The 18,477-nt window shown below is 49.4% G+C and overlaps 1 protein-coding gene across 6 annotated transcripts in view; it reads left to right on the top strand.

The window, feature by feature from the left end:
- Nucleotides 1–18,477, top strand: part of SLC4A11 (solute carrier family 4 member 11) — a 138,302-nt gene that overhangs the window by 33,872 nt on the left and 85,953 nt on the right. Inside the window, exon 1 of one of the 6 annotated variants that reach the window (XM_080588816.1) lies at nucleotides 9,522–9,738. The exons of 1 other annotated variant lie outside the window; for it this stretch is intronic. In XM_080588816.1, the coding sequence (XP_080444942.1) occupies nucleotides 9,678–9,738 (61 nt within the window). In that variant the 5' untranslated portion in view covers nucleotides 9,522–9,677. Of the gene's footprint in view, nucleotides 1–9,521; nucleotides 9,739–13,714; nucleotides 14,123–15,092; nucleotides 15,247–16,194; nucleotides 16,560–18,477 lie in introns of those variants that run through there. 4 more of the 6 variants (XM_080588813.1, XM_080588814.1, XM_080588817.1 and 1 more) reach the window with 4 other exon arrangements.

Genomic DNA, 18,477 nt, shown 5'->3' with positions numbered 1-18,477 from the left:
TGCTTAATGCCAAACCGCGGATATCTAATGCCAAAAAAACCATGGATCTCAATTACTTAGGATGGTGACTATTAATATTCAGCTGCTTAATTATGAATATGAAGGGGACAAATGTAAGCCACAAAGTAGCTGTAAAAGTCTGGTGGTCTGTCTGCAAGTTTTCATGGAACTGCTTTTCCTTGAGCCCTTTGTAGACTGGCTGGTGACTTCAAGCTTGTTATTTGGGTACTAAATGCTTAGAAGTTTCCCCTTCTGCCTTACAAAGACTTAAAAGAAAGCTAGAAACCCTAGATAGCTCTGAAACAGCTTCTTCCTTTCATAAAAGGAAAAAGCAGGCTTAATCATCTCAAGAATGGCTTGTCTAACTGCGTGTCCTCCTTGAGAACAGCCCTCCCATGGAAAACAGAGCTGCATGGCTGGTGTTAGAAGGGGGAAAAAGCAGCTAGTGTGATGGTGGGGAAGGTGCAGGTAGGTAGGATCCAGCCTCAGCCAGGTAGATCAGTGACCTGTTGGCTGCAAAGCCTCTGAGCTCCTACAAGAAGGGCTTTTATGAAAGTTAGTTTGTCCTTGCTGGCAAGAAGCCTTGCTCAAAGCTTAGGAAAGCCCTGGCTGAAAATTGGTTGGGTCAATGTGAGCCATGGGTAACTTTCTGTAGAACAAACCACGGACTGAAAACCAGGCCAAGGAAGAAGGCCCTGAGCTTTGAGTTGACTCCCACCTACCCTTAAGACATAGTTTTGCAGCATGATTATTTGCGTTTTTCTTCTGGTACTTAATAAAAGTGTACATTCAAATGAAGTCTAAAAGTGTTGCAAATAGCCGTCTTTCCTGCTCACCCCTGAGCTTTGTTGCTACTCATAGAGGGAGTAGATAAACCCTTGGTGGTATCAATAACTAATAGCTTTTACTGCAAAAATATAATTATACTGGTATTGAGGAGCTTCCTAATGGCATTAAGGGCTTTATTTATCCAGTTCTCCAGGCAGTGAGACTGCTACTGGTCTAAACTAGTTTTAAAGAACAAGTACTACCTAATAGCTTGCATATTTGTGTCAGCTGGGCTTTTAACATCAGAAGAGCTTGGTTTTGTTTAATCCGGCAGTAGGGAGGGTAACTTTGGGAGCTGGGTTTCAAAATCTTGGGTTTGCTGTTGAGAGGTGCTACTAGTGTTTATGCCAGAGTGATGGTGAGGGCTAAATGTTGTAAACCACAGTTGGTGATGGTCTGCAACCACATCTCCTGCCTGGGCATGGAGATGAGGCAAAGCTGTGACTGTGTCTTCAGGCAGTGGCTTCTGCAGTCTATTATGCCACTGATCTTCCAGCAGCTGATTAAGTCTTTGATTAATGAGTACTATTTTAATGGCCTGTGCTTCAGTGTGTGCATACCCAGCTACTGCTTTCATGCTCTAATTAGCTCTGAAAGGCTCACTTGTAAGTGGGAGAATTCCTATCCCACATCCGTAGGGCTGGAATGGGGTGGATTTTTAATTAAGCACAAGCAGCTCTTAAGGAGATGAATGCTACCTAACTGCTCTGTGCTAGTGTTTCTTCCTGAGGAAGGTGGTGAAGGTGGCTAAGACATCCTTAGACCTGCCTTGTAGGTGACGAAAGCATGCCTCCATTTCCTAGTGGGAGTAGAGGGCTGCAAACTAAACAGCTATAGACTTTTCCTTTGTGTCCCAACCAAATTAAGTAGGACTAAACCCTTTTAGCAGCTATCTGTGCCATTGAGGTGCCTTAGTAACCCCTGTGGACTTTGCTTAACAGTGGGGAAAACTGATCCCTGTGTTTCCTTATTGCAGCCTGTAGGTTATGTTGGTGTTAATGGTGGGGAGGCAGAGCCCCAAAATGGTCTGTCCAGGGCTGAGACTGAGCTCCCCAGTTAGCTTGGCTTCATCTGGTGGCTTATGCATAAACTGTTTTAACAGTGCTTTATATCTGCTCACCTTAAACTCCTGGGTACGGCTGGCCAAGAGGCTCTCCAGTCTTTGCAGGGGCCAGGAATTAGCGTCTGTGTTCCCTTCCTAATAATTGAGCTGAGTCCCGGATTGTCACTACTACTTGGGTTGTGGTGGTGTGTCAACTTTTACTTTCATTTTACTGGCTTTTGAAGGTGTGTGTCTTGTTTAAGATTGTCCTGTTGAAGTGGAGGGCTCACAAACATGAGCAGATGCAATAGCTGATGGATACGTGGAAAGCCTCTGCTCTTAATCCCTGGGAATCCCCCTGTGGAAAACAGCGATGCCCCTTTGCAGGAAGGACTGCAGCAGGGATGCTGCATTTCACTTGCTTGGCTCAAACTCTGGCTTCTTGTACTTGATGTGTTTCTTAAAACGTCTCTACTACTGCACTGCTTTACCAAATATCCAGTTCTGAATCCAATCTGTGCAGTGTCAAAGCTGGAGGTGCCAAATTGTAGTTGCTTAAGTCAGAAAAGCAGAGCATGCCTGCTACTTGTGCCCTGCTGTCACACTGCTGGGGGGATGGTGGCACCTCAAGGAGAAGCAAGAGGCTTTTCATGCAACTCAAATTTAATTAAACAAGCATAGCAGACTGCAAATCTGTTTTAGCAGTGAGTAAAACACTATGGGGCTTCGAAGCCTGTTGTGGAACTTGAGTTTTTTTTCTGTCCTTGTGTGTTTGCTGCCAGCAATTGTATCTGCTCAGGGAGATGAAAGCCTTCATCCCAAAGTGTGAAGAATCTTCAGAACCGCATCCCAGCATATGATCCTTTTTCATGTCAGAAGTGGGGGTTTTAGCCTGTTTAAAAATGGTCCCAGTTGCTCTTGACTACCAGTTGCTTTGTGCCGCGAGCCCTCGTGAACCTGCTGCTGAGTCTGTTAAAAGTGACTTTGCCTGGGAAATGTTGGGCTTAATCTGTCTTGTTTTCTTCTCTACTGCTTCCTGTGTGCTTTTGCTTGGTATGAAACTGCACCAGTGCCTGGTACCCTCCTCTTCCTGGCCTTGAAGGTGTCAGGTAAATATTTACGTCCGTAGATGTAGTGTGATCTAAGTGGATGTTAGGCAAGGGGCTTTGCAAGTGTGCATAGCTAAGATTTAAGGCTATTCTTCGTTAAGCCTTTAGATGTTGCTGAGTGTTCCTGTTTTTTATCTGTTGCCTTCAGTTGTGTAATTCTTTGTTGCTCTATTACATGACATCATCTGGATCTGCTGCTCTACTCTGTTCTTTGAGCTTCATAACATGTTCAGCTGAGTCTTGGGTAAGGACCATCATTTATTTCTAAATCCATTAGTGTTCTGAAAATAACTAAATAAACGCCACGCTAAACTCCTTATCACCAGCACGTTGCCTCCAGCAGTAGTGAAAATATTCACATTGAGTTGCTGCTCAGTGCAAGAGGGAGGCTGGGTTGCCAGTGGCTGGACTAGTTACTGAGGGTTTCTTCTTTAATTTGTGCTCTTGCACCAAAAAAAAAAAGGCTGGCAAGTGTCTTCTCTACTGGAATCAACAATCTCCTAATGCTCTGAGGCTAAACTAAGGCTGAACTCAGCTATTCAGCTGTGGCTCTGTATGAAGCTATTGTGTTTATCTCTGCCTGAGACCTACTTAGGTCTAGCCTACTTAGGCTAGCAGGACTCGTTGCATAGCTGTAATGTTTAAGAGGGTATCACTTTCCCACAGTCTTCCCCAGGTAGAAAGCAAAGAATGAAAAAAACATCATTGTCACCTCTTATGTGAGTTGAGTGGCTGGATCTCGGCAGTCCTGCTGTGCTGGTGTATGCCATGTCCTGTAAGGATGGGATGTGTCTGTTCTCCTGCCTGTGCTGGCTGGAGGGAGATGGAGCCCAGGCTGGCCCCTGCTGGTAACTCACTCTGGTCTCTGCTTGCTGCCTGCTTTGGGGTCTGGGGAGCAATGGTCCAGGTAGAGATGTGGTGTCCTGTTGTTAATGAGCCATGAAACGGAGATGTGCTTCAACAAGCTCTGTGGAGATGCTCTTTAATTGTCATAGAAAGGTAAAGTGACTCTCAGGTGCCAGTGGCAGGCTGGAGTTAAATCCAACTCCCCACCAGTAGCTTACAGCATCACCCTTCCTTAGGGTGTAGTGCTGGTTTTGAATAGCAGTCAGCACCATTCCTTCAAATGCTGCCTCCAGTCCTTCCCTCGGGTGGAACCTGCTCAGGTGCTGGAGGACAGCCTATAGCTGTAGGAGCAATGGGTTCTGCAAGTGCATGTGCTGTTGCTCCTATCCTGAGTTGCTCTTCTCACATCCTCCTTTGCCCTCTTGAGCCTCCCTACTGACTAAAGGGTTGTGTTCCTGCAAGAGGTGGAAAGCCTTGAGATGGTGTTAGGCTTTCAGGTTAGGTGTTTTCTTGGCATTTCCCTGGGGAAAGCCTCTCCTGCTTTCCATGCGTATTTTGCAGGGAGATTGGGAGTCCTAGTGTTGAGGTCTGTTTTGGAGGATACTTTAACCAGATACTTCGATAGCCAAGAGGAGAGTGCTTGAGGCTAAATTGTCCAGTAGAAGCTTTCAGTGGCCAAAAGTCCATGGCAAACTTGCATTTTACAGGTGGCTCCCTGGGGAGAGATCCAGATAAATTGTCTGCTTCCTAGAGGGGACCACTAAATGTTCCTCTGGCTCCTTTCATTTCCCTGTGAATTCCCTGTGAAGCCTGACTAATGTGGATATGAATCTGACCAAGTCTTTCCTTAGTGCTGGGACCCCATCCTTCCAGTAAGGAAGGAGCTTGGCCAGTCTCAGACTGCTTGAGCAAGTGTTGCTTGTGAAATGTCTTGGGGAAATAGGTGGCTGGGCGAGGAGCCAATCTTTGATGTCCTGGCTATGGGGAAGACCTGAGTGTCCCCAGTTCATGGGAAGAGATGTTATTCTTGCGCTGTACTCTAGGCAGCTTCCAGGTATTGCTAAGTAGTTCCTAGCTAATGTTTTGGCCCTTAAGCCCCAGGCAAGGAGAACAGGGTTTGTTCAGTCCCTGCTGACTGAGGAGGCAGGATCCTGGCAGGATCCTGGCAGTGTTGGTGTCCACCACATGAACCAAACCTTAGTGTCACAGGTTTCCAGACCCACCGGCCCTACACTCTGCTGACAAATGGGATCTCCATGCTTACAGGACCTTCCAGTCCTTATTCCTGCTGTTCCTGCAGAGGTGAGACATAACTGGAAAATTCCTCCACAGAGGATAAGTTTTGTGTTTTTTTCCTTGCCCTAAATCTGCCCTCCTTAGAAGGGTTGGGGCAATGGCTTTGCAGCCAGCTCCTCTCCATCCTGCAGTCCCTTCCTGTGACACTCAGCCCCCTGCCAAGAAGGCAGTGGCTGGGAGACTTGTTCCCATTACTTGCTTGCAAGAGAACCCCAGACTTTCTCCTGGAAGTGAGAGCATCTTTCTCTTAAACTAAGGAACTGCATTTAACCTGAGTTCAGGTTAAGGGCTGTGCAGCAAATAGTTGTTTGAGGGCTCTGTCCTGCTTTCATCTCTCTGCTCTGCTTAGTGGTAACACAAGTTGGCTGCATGGTGCTGGCCTAATAAAACCTGCATGCTGGCATGACTTTTGCCAGGGAGTCTCTGGTTCTGGCAGAGCCTGCTGGTGAGGCTGGCTGCTTTCCCCAGCTCCTACTGGTGCCAGGAGGAAATCACCATCTGGGTGCAATCTGCATTACAGGAGCCTGACCTTCCCAGCAGCCGCTGGCCTCAGTGCCAGCCCTGGTCATTGCTGGCCCTGCATAGCTTTGAGTGCCTGCAGAAGAGAGCTAGCAGTGCTCGAGGAGCTGTGGGGAGCTGTAAGAAAACAGATCTGCAGGAGGGAGACAAAGCAATGAGCATTTATGTGCCTCTTCATCAAAGATAACTAGTTTCTCCTCTTGTTGGACTCTGCCAGCTCTCCCCTTCTTAGCTGTGAACATGAGCCCGGAGAGGTGCCACCTGTAAGGAGCAGAGTGCTGTGTCTTTCTTGCCTTTACAGCATCAGTTGCATCAGTTTTCTGGGTCAGCTCCTTGTGCTGCTGCTTTAGGAGCTTCCCTGGCCCCCTACTGCTAAAGGGACTGCTGTGCCTTTCCTTGGGCTTGTTTTGTGACTGCTCCTGTGGTCTTGTCTCCTGTTTGGGTGAGCCTCCCCTGGGTGGAGAGGTGCAGAACAACCCTAGGAGTAAAAGATTTGACTCTTAAGGTACACATCAAGCTACTTTTTCAAACTTGGAGGGACTGAATCAGTCCTGCCTAAGGCTTGTTTGCCTTTGCTGTGGGCTGGAGGACAGGCACCAAGCAGTGGTGACAGCTGGGCAGCTTTCCCCAGTGCCTCAACCTGCAGCTGCTCGAAACTGCAAGGCCGCTTGGCCTCCAATACTGAATTTCCTTGAGTTCTAAAAACAAATCTGGTGCCCCAAACCACCCTGGGTTGCTCACACCGGCATGCTAGAGCAACTACAAACACATGCAGTGAAATGGATCTTTTAGTGCTGTGGTTGAGACCTGTGGCACTCCAGGGGTGAGACTTAAGGGCATTTGAATCAAATGGTGGTGGGATAAACCCTTAAACACCCTTCCTAAGGACAAGAGCTGATGTTCCCACCTGGCTGCTGCTCCCCCAGAGGGGGATCCCAGCAGGACCCTGTGCTCCCTCTGCTGTGCTGCAGCATTTATTGCACTGCCCTGCAAGCAGAGCTGCTCCCCTGCAGCTGCCTGCACAGCCCACTTGTGGAGCAAACTCATTTCCCTTGAGTCGCAGTCAAAGCTGCGGGAGGGGTTTAAGGACTTCAGGGCATGATTTAAAAAGGATAAAACAACTCTAGCTGCAGGTTATGGTAGTGCTTAAATTTTTTTTGATCCCATGAGCAACTCTGTTTTTTTAGTCTTGGCTGGGTCGGGTGCATGGGAATCCCTGCACTATTTTCTGCGTGAGTATTGGATAGGAGTTTGTCTGCAATGCTAGGGTCCACCTAGTGTTTCTTTCTGGGCTCCGAGCTCTGTCTCCAGTACTAGCCCACCAGAAAAATCATGGTCTTGGCGTAAGTGTCCAACTAAAAAGCAAATATGCCTGGTATCCGTCCCTGACTTGGAGGAAACCCAGGAATCTTCTGCTCAGCTGTGTGGCTGATCCTGCTGCACCAGGGAGTCGGGTCCTATATGATTTGGTCGTAAAGACAAGGAAAAATACCACTTCCAGCTGGATTCAGCCTCAAGCGAGCCTAGGTACAAAGAGCTGCTTCATGCCAATCAGACACTGAAGAAATAACTTGCTGAGAGGATCACAAACATCCTCCTTCGGGGAGGCTGTCTTTGTTCATCAAGTTATTTTCCTGCTGGAGGCAATTCTCAGATGAGGCTCCTCAGAGGCTGGTGGGCTCGGGGTAGGGTGTAATGTGTGCTCCTTGGAGGCAGCTCCCTCTGGGTGACTGTGCTCAGCTGGGCTTGTGGGGACTGCAGAGACCAGGTCTGGAGCCACTGGGGTAGACCAGATAGCGCCAGACAGAAGATATCTGGTATCTTCTCTGGTGCCTCACATCAAATCAGATAAGCTGATATCTGTGTTCATCTTCTAGAGAGCTATACTGGTGGTGGGGCTAATATTTCCAGCAAGGGATACCTGCTGCTGAATAATTCTTCATAGGGGAGTGTGGTTTGGCTTGAGGTTTGAAAGGAAATGAATATGGGGCCCTGTTCTCCATCAGTAGCTTTGTGCCTTTAGGATAGAGGTCTTGAAGGAATTGTACAAACCTCTGCAGGAGACTTATGTGAAATACAACCCTGTGAAGTTGTCTGTGTGCTTTGCATTGCCCTACCACTCTGGTTAACTCACGTCCAGAGATGGGTCTTGGTGGAGCCATGGGATGGGTGTTACGCAGCACCAATGTCTGTTAGTGTTGATCTTCAAGAACTGTAAGTGCCTCTGTATGTACTGCTTATTCTAGCCCTTTTCCTCCATACCTTGAATTTCTGTTGTGTGTAGCACAGGCTATTGCCTGCTCAGCTGCCAAGGAGCTGGAGGAAGAGCTGTTGGCCCTATATAAAACACTAGGCTCCCACTTCTAGAAATGCATCCCACTTGCTGGGGGAAAAACTAATCATCTCCAGATTGGGATCAAAAGGCAGGAATTGGATTTGAGCATTTTGCCCTCCTGGCAAGGCGACAGCTTGGGAGACTGGGCTCCTGATCACCTGATATAACTGAAAGCAATGCATTCACCTTGTGCGAGGGGTTAATGGTTTAAACTGGCAACCTTTAACATAACATTTAAAATGCCAGATGAATTCTGCAGCATTATCAGAACTTCAGCAGAACCACAAATCACTTAAAAACTTTAAAATATGCCCTTCCTCCAAAACAAAATAATTGAATGAGAAGTAGATCTCCCCCCACTCTTCTTCCTAGGATGATTTATGGGTGGGAGCGGGCATTTCTTGTGGGCTTAAGGTTGCACTTAGCATTTGAAACAGGAAAGAAGGTGAGTTGCTTTCTACAAATTAATCTAGGTACTAAATAAGCATGAACTTCTTACTCTAGTATTTGTTACCTTGATCTGTACAGTCTCATAAGCCTTTAAAGGGGGGGCAGGTGAGAATTCTAGGTATCTTTTTGTCTGGGTGTAGTTTGGTATTTAGAGGATGGAGAAGGCTTAGTCTGGATAACACTGCCTTGAGACCAAGATTTGTAGCAATCAAAAGCTAAGATGTTTTAAGATTTCTTTACCATCCAGCCGGGAGACTCTTCTAGAGGAAGGAAAGATGGGGGAAACAAAACCAAAACATCCTGAGTCAGCCTTCATGGCAGTATAGCTATTCGTCCTAACCATGTCATGGTATACCTCCTGGTGACAATGCAAGTGTCCTCTTGCCAGTTTCTAATTGCCACCTCACTTTTGTTTCAGCACAAGTGTTAAGTTTCAGTTGCTGCCTTTCTCTGTGAGAAGTTACACCATGAACATGCAATGGGCTCCTAGCTGAGCCCCTGTTCTCCAGCTCCTCTGTCAGCTCCTGGTGCTGGCACCCCCCTGCTCCCTTGAAGAGGGGTTTGAGCAAGGAAGCCAAAACCACCAGGTTGTGAGCAAAGGAGGTATCAGCAACTAGAAAAAAACTCATATTCCAGTTTTTTTCCTTAAAGCAGAGGCTTGTAGGCTGGGGAGCAGTGCTATATGGTGTGTAGCTGCTTGGGTTTTGTGGAGACACTTGTAAATCACTGCAGTGCTCCAGGGATTTGCTTGGAAACCTGGCTAGCTGCTTTGGACTCAAACTCACCTGTGTCAGGCTATCTCTGGGGGGCAGGAAAAAAAACTGTTCGAAGGGAAGGGACTTGATGTGCATTGTCCCCTGATGTGGGGTCTTTTCTTGGTGTTCTGCCCTGCTTTGGGGTTACCAACAGCATCGCACCTGGCGATGCTCCGGCTGCATCGCGCCCCTGGAAAAACAAAAACCCATTCTGTAACAAATCTCAGCCTTAGAGTTAAGTGTGGGGAAGGGGGGGGAAAAAGGAAACGGCATGAGATGTTGGTGTTTTGAAAGCGGCTGGGAGGGCGCTAGGACCCGGCGGGGTGTGCCTGCTCCGTCCCTTCCCCTTGCAGCCGCCCGGGGACTTTCAGTTTTGGCTGCGCTGCCTCTTTTTTGGGGGGGGGGCGAGCAAATAAAAAAAACACAAACAACAACAAAACAAGGCCGAAGCCGCGAGAAAAGTTCCCCCCGAAGTGTGTCAAGATGGTGAAGACGGGATGAGAGGAAAAAGCGAGGCAGCCATGGCAGCGAGAAGGGTTTTTCACCTCCAGCCCTGCGGTGAGCAGCCAAGGTGGCAGGAGCGGGGGCAGGCACCAGGGGATGGATGAGTTCCTACAGCTGGGGGCTGCGGGGGGGTCCCTGCTTGTGTCCCTGCTTTGCTTTCGACTTTTTTCCCCTCCCCACAGCGGTGGTTGCATTCGCAATGGGATGCGATGGGGAGGGTGGGCTGGGGATGCGTGTGCTGCTGTCCTGGGGGCTTGCTGTCCCTTTTCTCCTGAGGGTTGGGGGACAGGGAGGGTCGGTGGTCCCATTGCTGCCTGGGGGGCTTGTATGGGGTCGCCTGTTAGCTGTGAGGTGGGATGAGATGCTGTGGGTCGGGGCTCGTTGGGCAGCTTCAGCCCAGTGGGCACGAGTACGGGGCAAAGGGACTAGAGGAGGAGAAGGGAGCAAAAGGGACTAAAGGAGGAGAAAGGAGCCATCCCAGTTCGGGGCTATTTTTGCTCTGGGGAGTTCTTCCGACCCCTTTTGGTATCGGGTCGGTGGCTGGTTTGGGGAAGGAGGGCACAGCGCAGTGTTGGCTCTGCTTGGGTGTGTCGCTCGCGGATGCGGTTGCTTGACTTTGTGCTGGTAATGGGGCAAAGACTGCGACAAAAAGGTGAAATCGCACAGCTGAACCAGCAAAAAGGGCTCGGGCAGCCACGTGTGTTGGCAGGACCCCAGCCATGTGTCTTGGAAATGCAGCTTTGGAAGGCTGGGAGAGGGGGGGATTTACGTGAACTGCAAAACGCGCTCGCTTCTTGGCTCTGGCTGAACTTTTAGGTTATCTTGTAAAGTGCCTCCCCCCGCTGCCCTACCGAAGGAAGCACTTCCTTCATCAGCATGGCTGCGGTCGTGCTGGCTTTACGCTGAATTAAGGGACAGGGACTTGAGTTTGTGCGTGGGGAAGTTTGTTCGGGAGTAAAAGCAACTGTAGGTGGCACACCAGCTTTGCCTGCGAAGCAGCTGGTGGGAGAGCGGTCCTCGGGATTTGTGCTGGGATCTTGTCTTGGGGAGGATTGTGTGTCACCCACCCCAGCTTGAACTGAAGCAAACTTTCCTTTTCCTTATATTCTTCCTCAAAACTCTTCTCTAGTGCTATTTTTCATGTCCCAGACTATCGTTCCTAAGACCTGATGGTGCAGGCTGCCTGACCACCAGCAGTGTGCACACGAACAGTGCCTGCTGGGAGCATACAGATTCCTTTCCAAGCTGCTGCAAGGTCTGATGTGTGCAGGATTTCTCTCTAAACCTGTAAGCTTTCTCTAGGTGTAAGCACAGCCTTGTCCCTCCTGTGCAGTTACTGCCTGCCAGACTGCAGCTGGAGCATGGGATAAATTATTTGAGTGGGGAAATCCCGTGGTATCTCACCTGGGCTGCTGCTGGAGTTGGTTTTTATCACCATTTTCTTGAAAACTAGAAGGAAACAGTGATGCAAGGCTTTTAGTCCTGTCTACACTGCGACCTCAGGCATTGCCACCACCCCGTGCGCTGCACGCTGCTGCCTCCCTGCCATAACCGAGGCACGTTGGCTAACCCAGCTCAGGCAGAGCCCTCTAGTTCTGAAATATCTGTGGCTTTTACGCAGTTGCCACTCCGTAAGAGTTATGTACCACAGAGGAAGTTCCTTGCCAGCTCTCGTGTCGTTCCTTGGCACTTTGAACGTTTCAGCTTGTTTAAATGAGCGTAGCCAGAAGTAGGAGTCGGGATTTTAGATGCTGTGCTTGCTTGACTCCCACAGTGGTATAAGATCTATATGGAAGCTCAGAGCCTGGACTTCTGGTAAAGCTGGACTTCTGGTAAAGCTGCAGGGAATCAGTCGAGGCTGTAAATAGTCCTTAAAGCAAGCTTCATTTTTCTGTTGAGTCAATGGGGAGACGAGAGGGCTTTAAAAACAAAGGAATCCAAACCAGAAGCATTGTGTTGTCTCAAAAGTAGGCTTTGGCGGAAAAGTTTGATATTTTTTGCTAACAGGAGCTTGAGCTTAGCTGTGAAGTTTGATTTTAGTCCTGAGTTATCAGATTTTTTGGTGGGTGCCCTGTTGCTTGCCTGGTTGACCCGATGTAACACAAACCTCAAACCTTGTCCTTGCAGAAGTGTGGTGATGCTTTGTGTGTGCGCTTCATGCCTCAAGACAGGTGTGAAATCAAAACGAAGGGGAAAGCTGTTTTTCTCTGGTTATTCCAATGTTGTGCTGTGATTTAGGTGTCCCTAGGAAGCCCCAGTGGTTGCAATCCAAAAGCTTTCTATTTCTGCACCTTGGGTGACACTTCAGCTACCAAGAATCCCCCTTGTGCAAAACCACCTCTTAGAAAAACCTCTTAGAAAAGTCCTATTTCTGTCTGTAGGGCTTCTCTGGAAGTAAACAGCTCCGGGACGCCTTAATGACTTGTCATCGTGAAGCTGTCATCCACCCTCTAAACGCACAAACTGCTGCCAAGTGCTCCAGCAGATATCCAGCATGTGTTAAATCCAAGCTACCTTTGCGGCTGCTGCTAGAAGCAGCTGGGGTGCGGTGTGATGCCATTGCTGCTGGGGTTAGGGAGTGTGCTGTGAAGGGTGAACCACGCTAAGGGTGAAAATCAGGAGTGCTGAGCCTGTTCCTCCAAGCTCATCCAGGTCTGAGCGGTGTTTTGTGACCCTGAGGTCTGCAAAGCAGCTCCTTCAGGAGTTAGCGCTGGGACCTGGTGAAATGGGATTTTTTTAATTTATTTTTTCCTAGTGTGATAGAACTTTCTAAATATGATCTAGCATAAGCTCCCTGTAAAGCCTTGTCACCGAGCACGGTGCCATGCTGGCCCGGGAGCAGAGCGCTGCAGGCTTCGGCATCTGTCGGTGCTGGCTTTGATATCAAAGCGCTTAGCTGTCACTTGTAACTTCATGGGTTTTTCTGTTCCCCCTTTCTAAATTCATCCTTGGCTCTGACTTGCAATTAAATAAAGGCTGTATGAAGGGCTTCAATCTAATTCTGCCTGCCTGTTACTGAAGAAGGGTCTGCTGGACGGACCGGTGGGAGCTGTGCCTTGGGTAGGACACCAAAGGAACAGAGGCCACTTTGATTTATTATAGATGCTGTGCAGAGAAACTGCAAGAAGGGGGGGGATAAAAGCATAAAAACATGACATAAGCCACTGGATGGGGTAACACTGATGCTCTTTATACTGGGGCAGGAGCTTTCTTCCCTGTGGGTGTTTTTTTTGGCTGCTCAGGTTTGGGGGACCTGATGCAAATTGCAGCAGAGGGGCTCCCAGGGCTGGAGCTGTGCACCTCTGTGGCTGTTCCACGGTGGGAAGGGTAGGGGCTAGGGAAAATTAACAAATTTGAAGCTGGTGGAGGGAAGATCTCAGCTGGGCAGCTTTTGTTTTGAGATGCTGTGAACAGCGAAGGTGATGGGGTGGCTTATTGGGGGTGCTACCCACTGGTGAGGGCGGAGGAGTGGAAAGGAGGGGCTGAAGCTGAGAAGCCCACCAAGATTTGGGGGGGCTCTAAAAATGGGGTGGTGAGGACGGAGGCAGTGCACATAAGATTTGGTTGGATGTGTGTTGGCGTGCTCTCCCCTCTGGACTTCTTGGTGTCGGGGCAGGTGCTGGCACCCCACAGCAGTGGGGGCTGCTGCTTGGGCTCACCCCCGGGGGGGGAAAAAAATCACCAAACCCACCCCATGGGGTGCTGTGTCAGGCTTATTCTTCATCTCACCCGCTGCCATCTCCTTCTCCAGGAGTTAAATGCCTCCTCTCCCTGCTCCGAGCCTAATTGCGTCCCCAGGGTTTAGCACGCGTGTGTTTGTTTTATTCAACGCGCTGGCTGTTCCCACCGGAACAGGCAGATTTTTTTCAGGGATTGGGATTTTTTTTGCTTATTGTGCACAACAAGCTACAGCCCAAGATATTCATTGGGGGTGGGGGGTGGAGGGAAGGAATTGTAGTAATGCCAATACTTCTTGAATATTATAAACCTGGCTTATCAGCCCGACGCAGGGCTGGAATTTGTCTCTTCCTGTGCTGCATCTCTGCTTTCTGAGAGACGCGTTTAAATACGGGCTGGAGACGCAGCCTTTCCAGTGTGCTCTGCTAGGCTGTGACAGCAGGAACGGAGCTTCTTGAGAGGCTCTCCTCTTTTTCTTCTCGCATTAATTCCTCTCCGTAAAGGAACTTCTCGGGGAGAAGGCTCTGAGACTGCATGTCCCAACAGTACCAGCTGCAGGAGGTGAAGGGAGACGCGGTTTGCTTTGTACCTGGCTCTCCTCTCTTCTCCGTCCTCATGGAGCCAGCTTCTTTCTGCTACCCCCGGCTCACCTTCCTCCGCTCGCCCTACGGCCAGTTTGGGGCGAGCGCTGACTCTTCGCAGGATTTGGCCCCGTGGCCGCAGCGCCTGGTGACCCAGAGATGGACCGGGGCAGTGGACGGTGCGTGAAGGGCTTGGGGACCAGAGGAGGGTGGTGTGGGGAAGCTGAGAAGCCCACCACGATTTAGGGGGGGCTCTAAAAATGAGGGTGGTGAGGAGGGAGGCAGCACATGTAGGATTTGGAGGATGTGTTGATGGGGTTGTGTTGGTGCGCTCTGTTTGCTGGGCTTCTCCTGGTGGTGCTCGCTCGGCTGCTGTCACCTCCACCAGGGAGCAGCTCCGGTCCCTGCTGCACCCTTGTCCCGGCAGGCTGGCCAGGGGTGCTGATAAACAACCTCAGTGCAGAAAAAAATTAAAAATAGAAAGCAATCATAGCCAGCCTTTTGTTTCATAAGCTTGTTTGCTCGCCGAAATGAATCGGGCAGCGTTTGAAACCTGAAATACCTGCTGGAGGCTAGGCGGGCTCGTCTCACCTTTAGGACTGCGATGCTTTAAGCTCTGGCTTCTTAAACTGTTAGTGAAGGTATCAGGTGTGGGGACAGGTGATTAAGCTCTTTTATTGCAAATTTTTTTTGTTACAAGAAAGTGCATTAGGTGTATTAGCTTGGTTCAGAGCTGTACATGTTGCATTATTGTGAATAATCTATATGGGGAACTCAGAAAATCCTGCTGTGTTAGGAGCTGAGACCACTTTAACTGTTGATCCTGAGGGTTTATGTTCTGCAAAAACTTTTCTGGGGAAGGCATCGCTCGGATATCACCCAGATCGCTCTGAGATGAGGTCCTGAGCAGCCTGGTGCAGCTTTGAAGGTAGCATTGCCTGGAGCAAGCAGCTGGGCTGGGGACCTCTTGGGTCTCTTCCACCCTCAAATCCAACTTCCCTTACATCTTAATAACGAGCTGACTGCGATGCTCCTTACCTGGAGAACCTTGTCAGGTGGCATGCAAAAAAAAAATAAAGAAATAAAAATGGAGGAGTCTGGATGAGCAGTCTCAGCAGAGAGAATGCGTGGGAGGTGTTTAAAAACATGCACTGCCTGTGGTTTTGTGCAGCGGAAACAAGTCTGTAGCAGGGACCGAGGACGGGCGATGTGGCTCTGAATCCCGCTGCGGAAAGCGATGCCTCTTCCCCAGCTGTGCCCTGTCTCGCCTTGCTTCACACTGGGAAGGGTTTGCTGCCTCCTGGTAAATATATGATCGCTGGGAATTTTTATTTAAATCATGCTAATCAGAGTTGCTGTAAGGGATTCGGAGATGGAAGTGACCCAGGCGTGCCAGTGTTTGGAGAACTTGCTGTTTATTTTTTTAGGGCTCTGCCTTTTCTAAGGTTGGCTTGATATTGCTTTAGGGAGTTGATTTATTCCCCCCCTCTTTTTCCTTTTTTTGGCCAGAATAGACCATTCCCCTGTGGGCTTTAAGTATCCAGCTGGGGGAGACTTGGCTTATTGTTATGAAAATGTTGAATTGTGAGGAAAGTGAAGCAGTAGAATAGACTGGAGAGGGGGGGGAGAGGTGGTGGCATCTTCCCTCCAAAGCTTTTTAGGCACTGCTCAGCTGAATGCTGGGCTGACAGGCTCGGGTATAAACCTCCTCGGATGAGGTGAGGTCTCTCCAGCTCTATCTTCTGCAACTTGCTGTTACAGACTCACTGCCCTGGTTCTCATTCCCTAATGAAGGCTCCTCGTTTGCTTCTGTATGCCTGCATTAACCCTTGCCTGTGCTGGTGAGCTGTTATTCTGGATAGCTTGGGGGGGGGGTAAGAAACCCATTGGAGCCCAGCTGTGCAGTCGGGCATGCAGCGTGGTCAGAGCACAGCAGCTATGTCTTTAAGAGATTTCCTATATCTACCTCTCGGCAGCATTTTTTCCCCCCACCTCTTCATCCTGCATCTTCGCATCCTCTTGTTTCCCCTGCGCTGCTGTCTGTAAGGTGCAGTATCTTCTGTCTTCTCCCTTCGCTTGAGCCTGGTTGCCACAAAGCCTCACTTAAGGAGGCGCACGGGCTTTCTCCGCACAGCATCCAGCAAAAAGCACCGGCTCCGGAGCGCAGGCTGGCTTTAATCCTTGGCTTTCCTCCTTGCTCCCAGAGGCAAACAGCTCGGAGAGGCGGCGGATCGGGGTGGCTGGAGGAGGAAAACCGAAGCCCAGCGTGGCTGCGTTGGCATGAAGTGAAGGCGTGAAGTTAGCGGCTTGCCGGCATCTCCACCCTGCTCGGGGAGCAGGGCTTGGAGGTGCCCGGCTGGGAGCTAATGGGTCGCCCTCTCACTCCACCCATCCGCCGCTCGCCAATTGGAAGTGAGGGAGAAAGATGCTCCGGATGGATTAATATTGGAGCCGTTGAACAAGCACGAGCCATTGCCGCCTCGGCCACCTGAGCAAGTGGGGTGTGGGATCGAGATTTGGGATCGAGCGTGGTGCTGGCTCGGGGGGGAGAGCAGCGAGGAGAGGAGCGGGGGCTGTTTGAGTGTGAACAGCATCTCTGCTGCAGAAGTAGTGCAGGTAAGTTGTGGTCTGAACGAACGCTGAAGCCTTGCTGCTGCCGGGTGATGCGTTTGGACAGGAAATCCAGAAAAGCAGCCCTGCCAGCTCTTTAATTATTTAATTTGCTAAAGTAAGGCAGTACTTGATGTATTTTCAGCGGGCTTTGCTGCTTGGTGATGCTATCTGTTGCCAGTGCTGGATATCTCTGTATTGCTGTGCTTAAGGATGGAGAATACCTTTTGAATTCAATTTACATTAACCAGAGCGCTGCCTTCCAGGGTTTGAGTTCAGTTTCAAGATATGCATGGGGAGATGAGTGAAGATATCTTACCTGTTCTTTTTTTCCTCTGAAGTTAATGCTAAAACATCCTAACAGCCTGTCAGAAGGGCTTTACATACTGATGGCTCACGTGGGGAAAGTGCAGCGCTGAGTGAAAACAACGTGCATGTATGTAATCTGTCTGAAATGCTAGCAAGCATCGTCCCTGTTGTTGTAGCCATGGAAGCCGTGTAGACGAACCGTAAACAGTGTCCTACTGAATAACACCCTACGTGCATTGTCAGTCGGCAATGATTTCATCTCTGGACCAGTGTGTTTTTATTTTGGGTTGATAATACAGGGCAAAAACCAAGCTGGTGCTGCTGGATTCCCCCTGCTCATGTTTGCTGTTTTGTGGCTCTTTGATATAGAAACTGTTCGGGGTGATTCGTGCCATCCTACCAAGCCTGTCGTGATTTGAAATCCCTGCCTCTGTGGAGAGGGCTGAGGCTGCAGAGGGCACCTCTACCACCTTTTCTATATCCCTTAGGCTGTTTCTGCTTTTAATCCTGGAGGTTTTTACTTTCAGCATCTTGTCTGGCACCACAACTGAAAATACTGAAGTTTTTGGTGACCAGGTGGCTGATCACTGCTCTGCTTCTGTGTCTTTCCATGTACAAGCACAGACCTCGGTTTTGATCCTGTGGCTTTGAGGTGGAGAGGGTCTCCTGTCCTGTCCACGTATCCTTTGGGTGCTGGAGGTGGGAAGAGGTGCAGGATTAACTTTGGTGCAAAGCACTATTTTCTATCTTGGTGGCAATGAGATGGAAGATAAAAACTTTGTGGTAATGCACGTTGTGTTCCAAAACATGATCCTGGTCCCCTGGGGGGATGCTGCACCTGCTCCGGGAGCAGCTCTTCCACTTGAGGAAGGTGGAACCGGAGGTGTCTGTAGTTACTTGTTTACATCTTGTAGCTGCTGAATTGTTGCGGTATTTAATGCAGACGAAATATTGCAGGGAAACGTCTCTGTTCCTCTGAATAGCTCTGAGCGGGTGAAATTTTATGGGCTCTTAACCAAGTTTGTGTTTTATGTGGTACTGCTGTGGGTATGTGGCAGGTGGTGGCCTCTGGAAGGAGCCTGTCCAGGGAAAGCGTTTCAGCAAAAACGTCAAAAACACCTATTTTCAACCCATATCCAGCCCTGAACAAGACTTGGGGCTGTTGCTGTATCTCCTCCGATTATAAGTTATGAGATTCTTCTGATAGGGCCCTGTAAGCGAAAGAGCTGTCTGGAAAGCTGTCAGTAAGAGTTAAAGCTTTCTAAATTATTTAAATGCTTCAGGAAAAGTGTACTGAAGCCTCCGCTGCTCTGTCCTTGGGTCTTTGCCAACTTGTGGGATCTCCGGAGGTATTTGCTTTCACTCCTCTCCGTGTAGCACTCCTGCAAGAAATCCTTGCGAGTCTTTAAATCATTGTTCTAGAGGGCCCAGCAAAACAAAACCTTGGAGGGGGAAAAAAATGATAATAGCCCAAATTCTTCATCTGGCAGCCAAATCCCAAAGTGTCCTTGTTCCCTGGCTCTTCGGCTTGTCCTGCTCACCTGCTAAATGCTGGCCAAGAAACCTGGCTGAGGAGGGGGAAGAGATCCCATCAGCAAAGCAGCTGCAGGGCTCT

This window comes from Anser brachyrhynchus (assembly GCF_964034855.1).
Source record: "Anser brachyrhynchus genome assembly, chromosome: 4".
NCBI classification, from domain to species: domain Eukaryota; kingdom Metazoa; phylum Chordata; class Aves; order Anseriformes; family Anatidae; genus Anser; species Anser brachyrhynchus.
The sequence above is the reverse complement of the archived record's forward strand: the minus strand, read 5'-3'. Positions and strand labels throughout refer to the sequence as shown.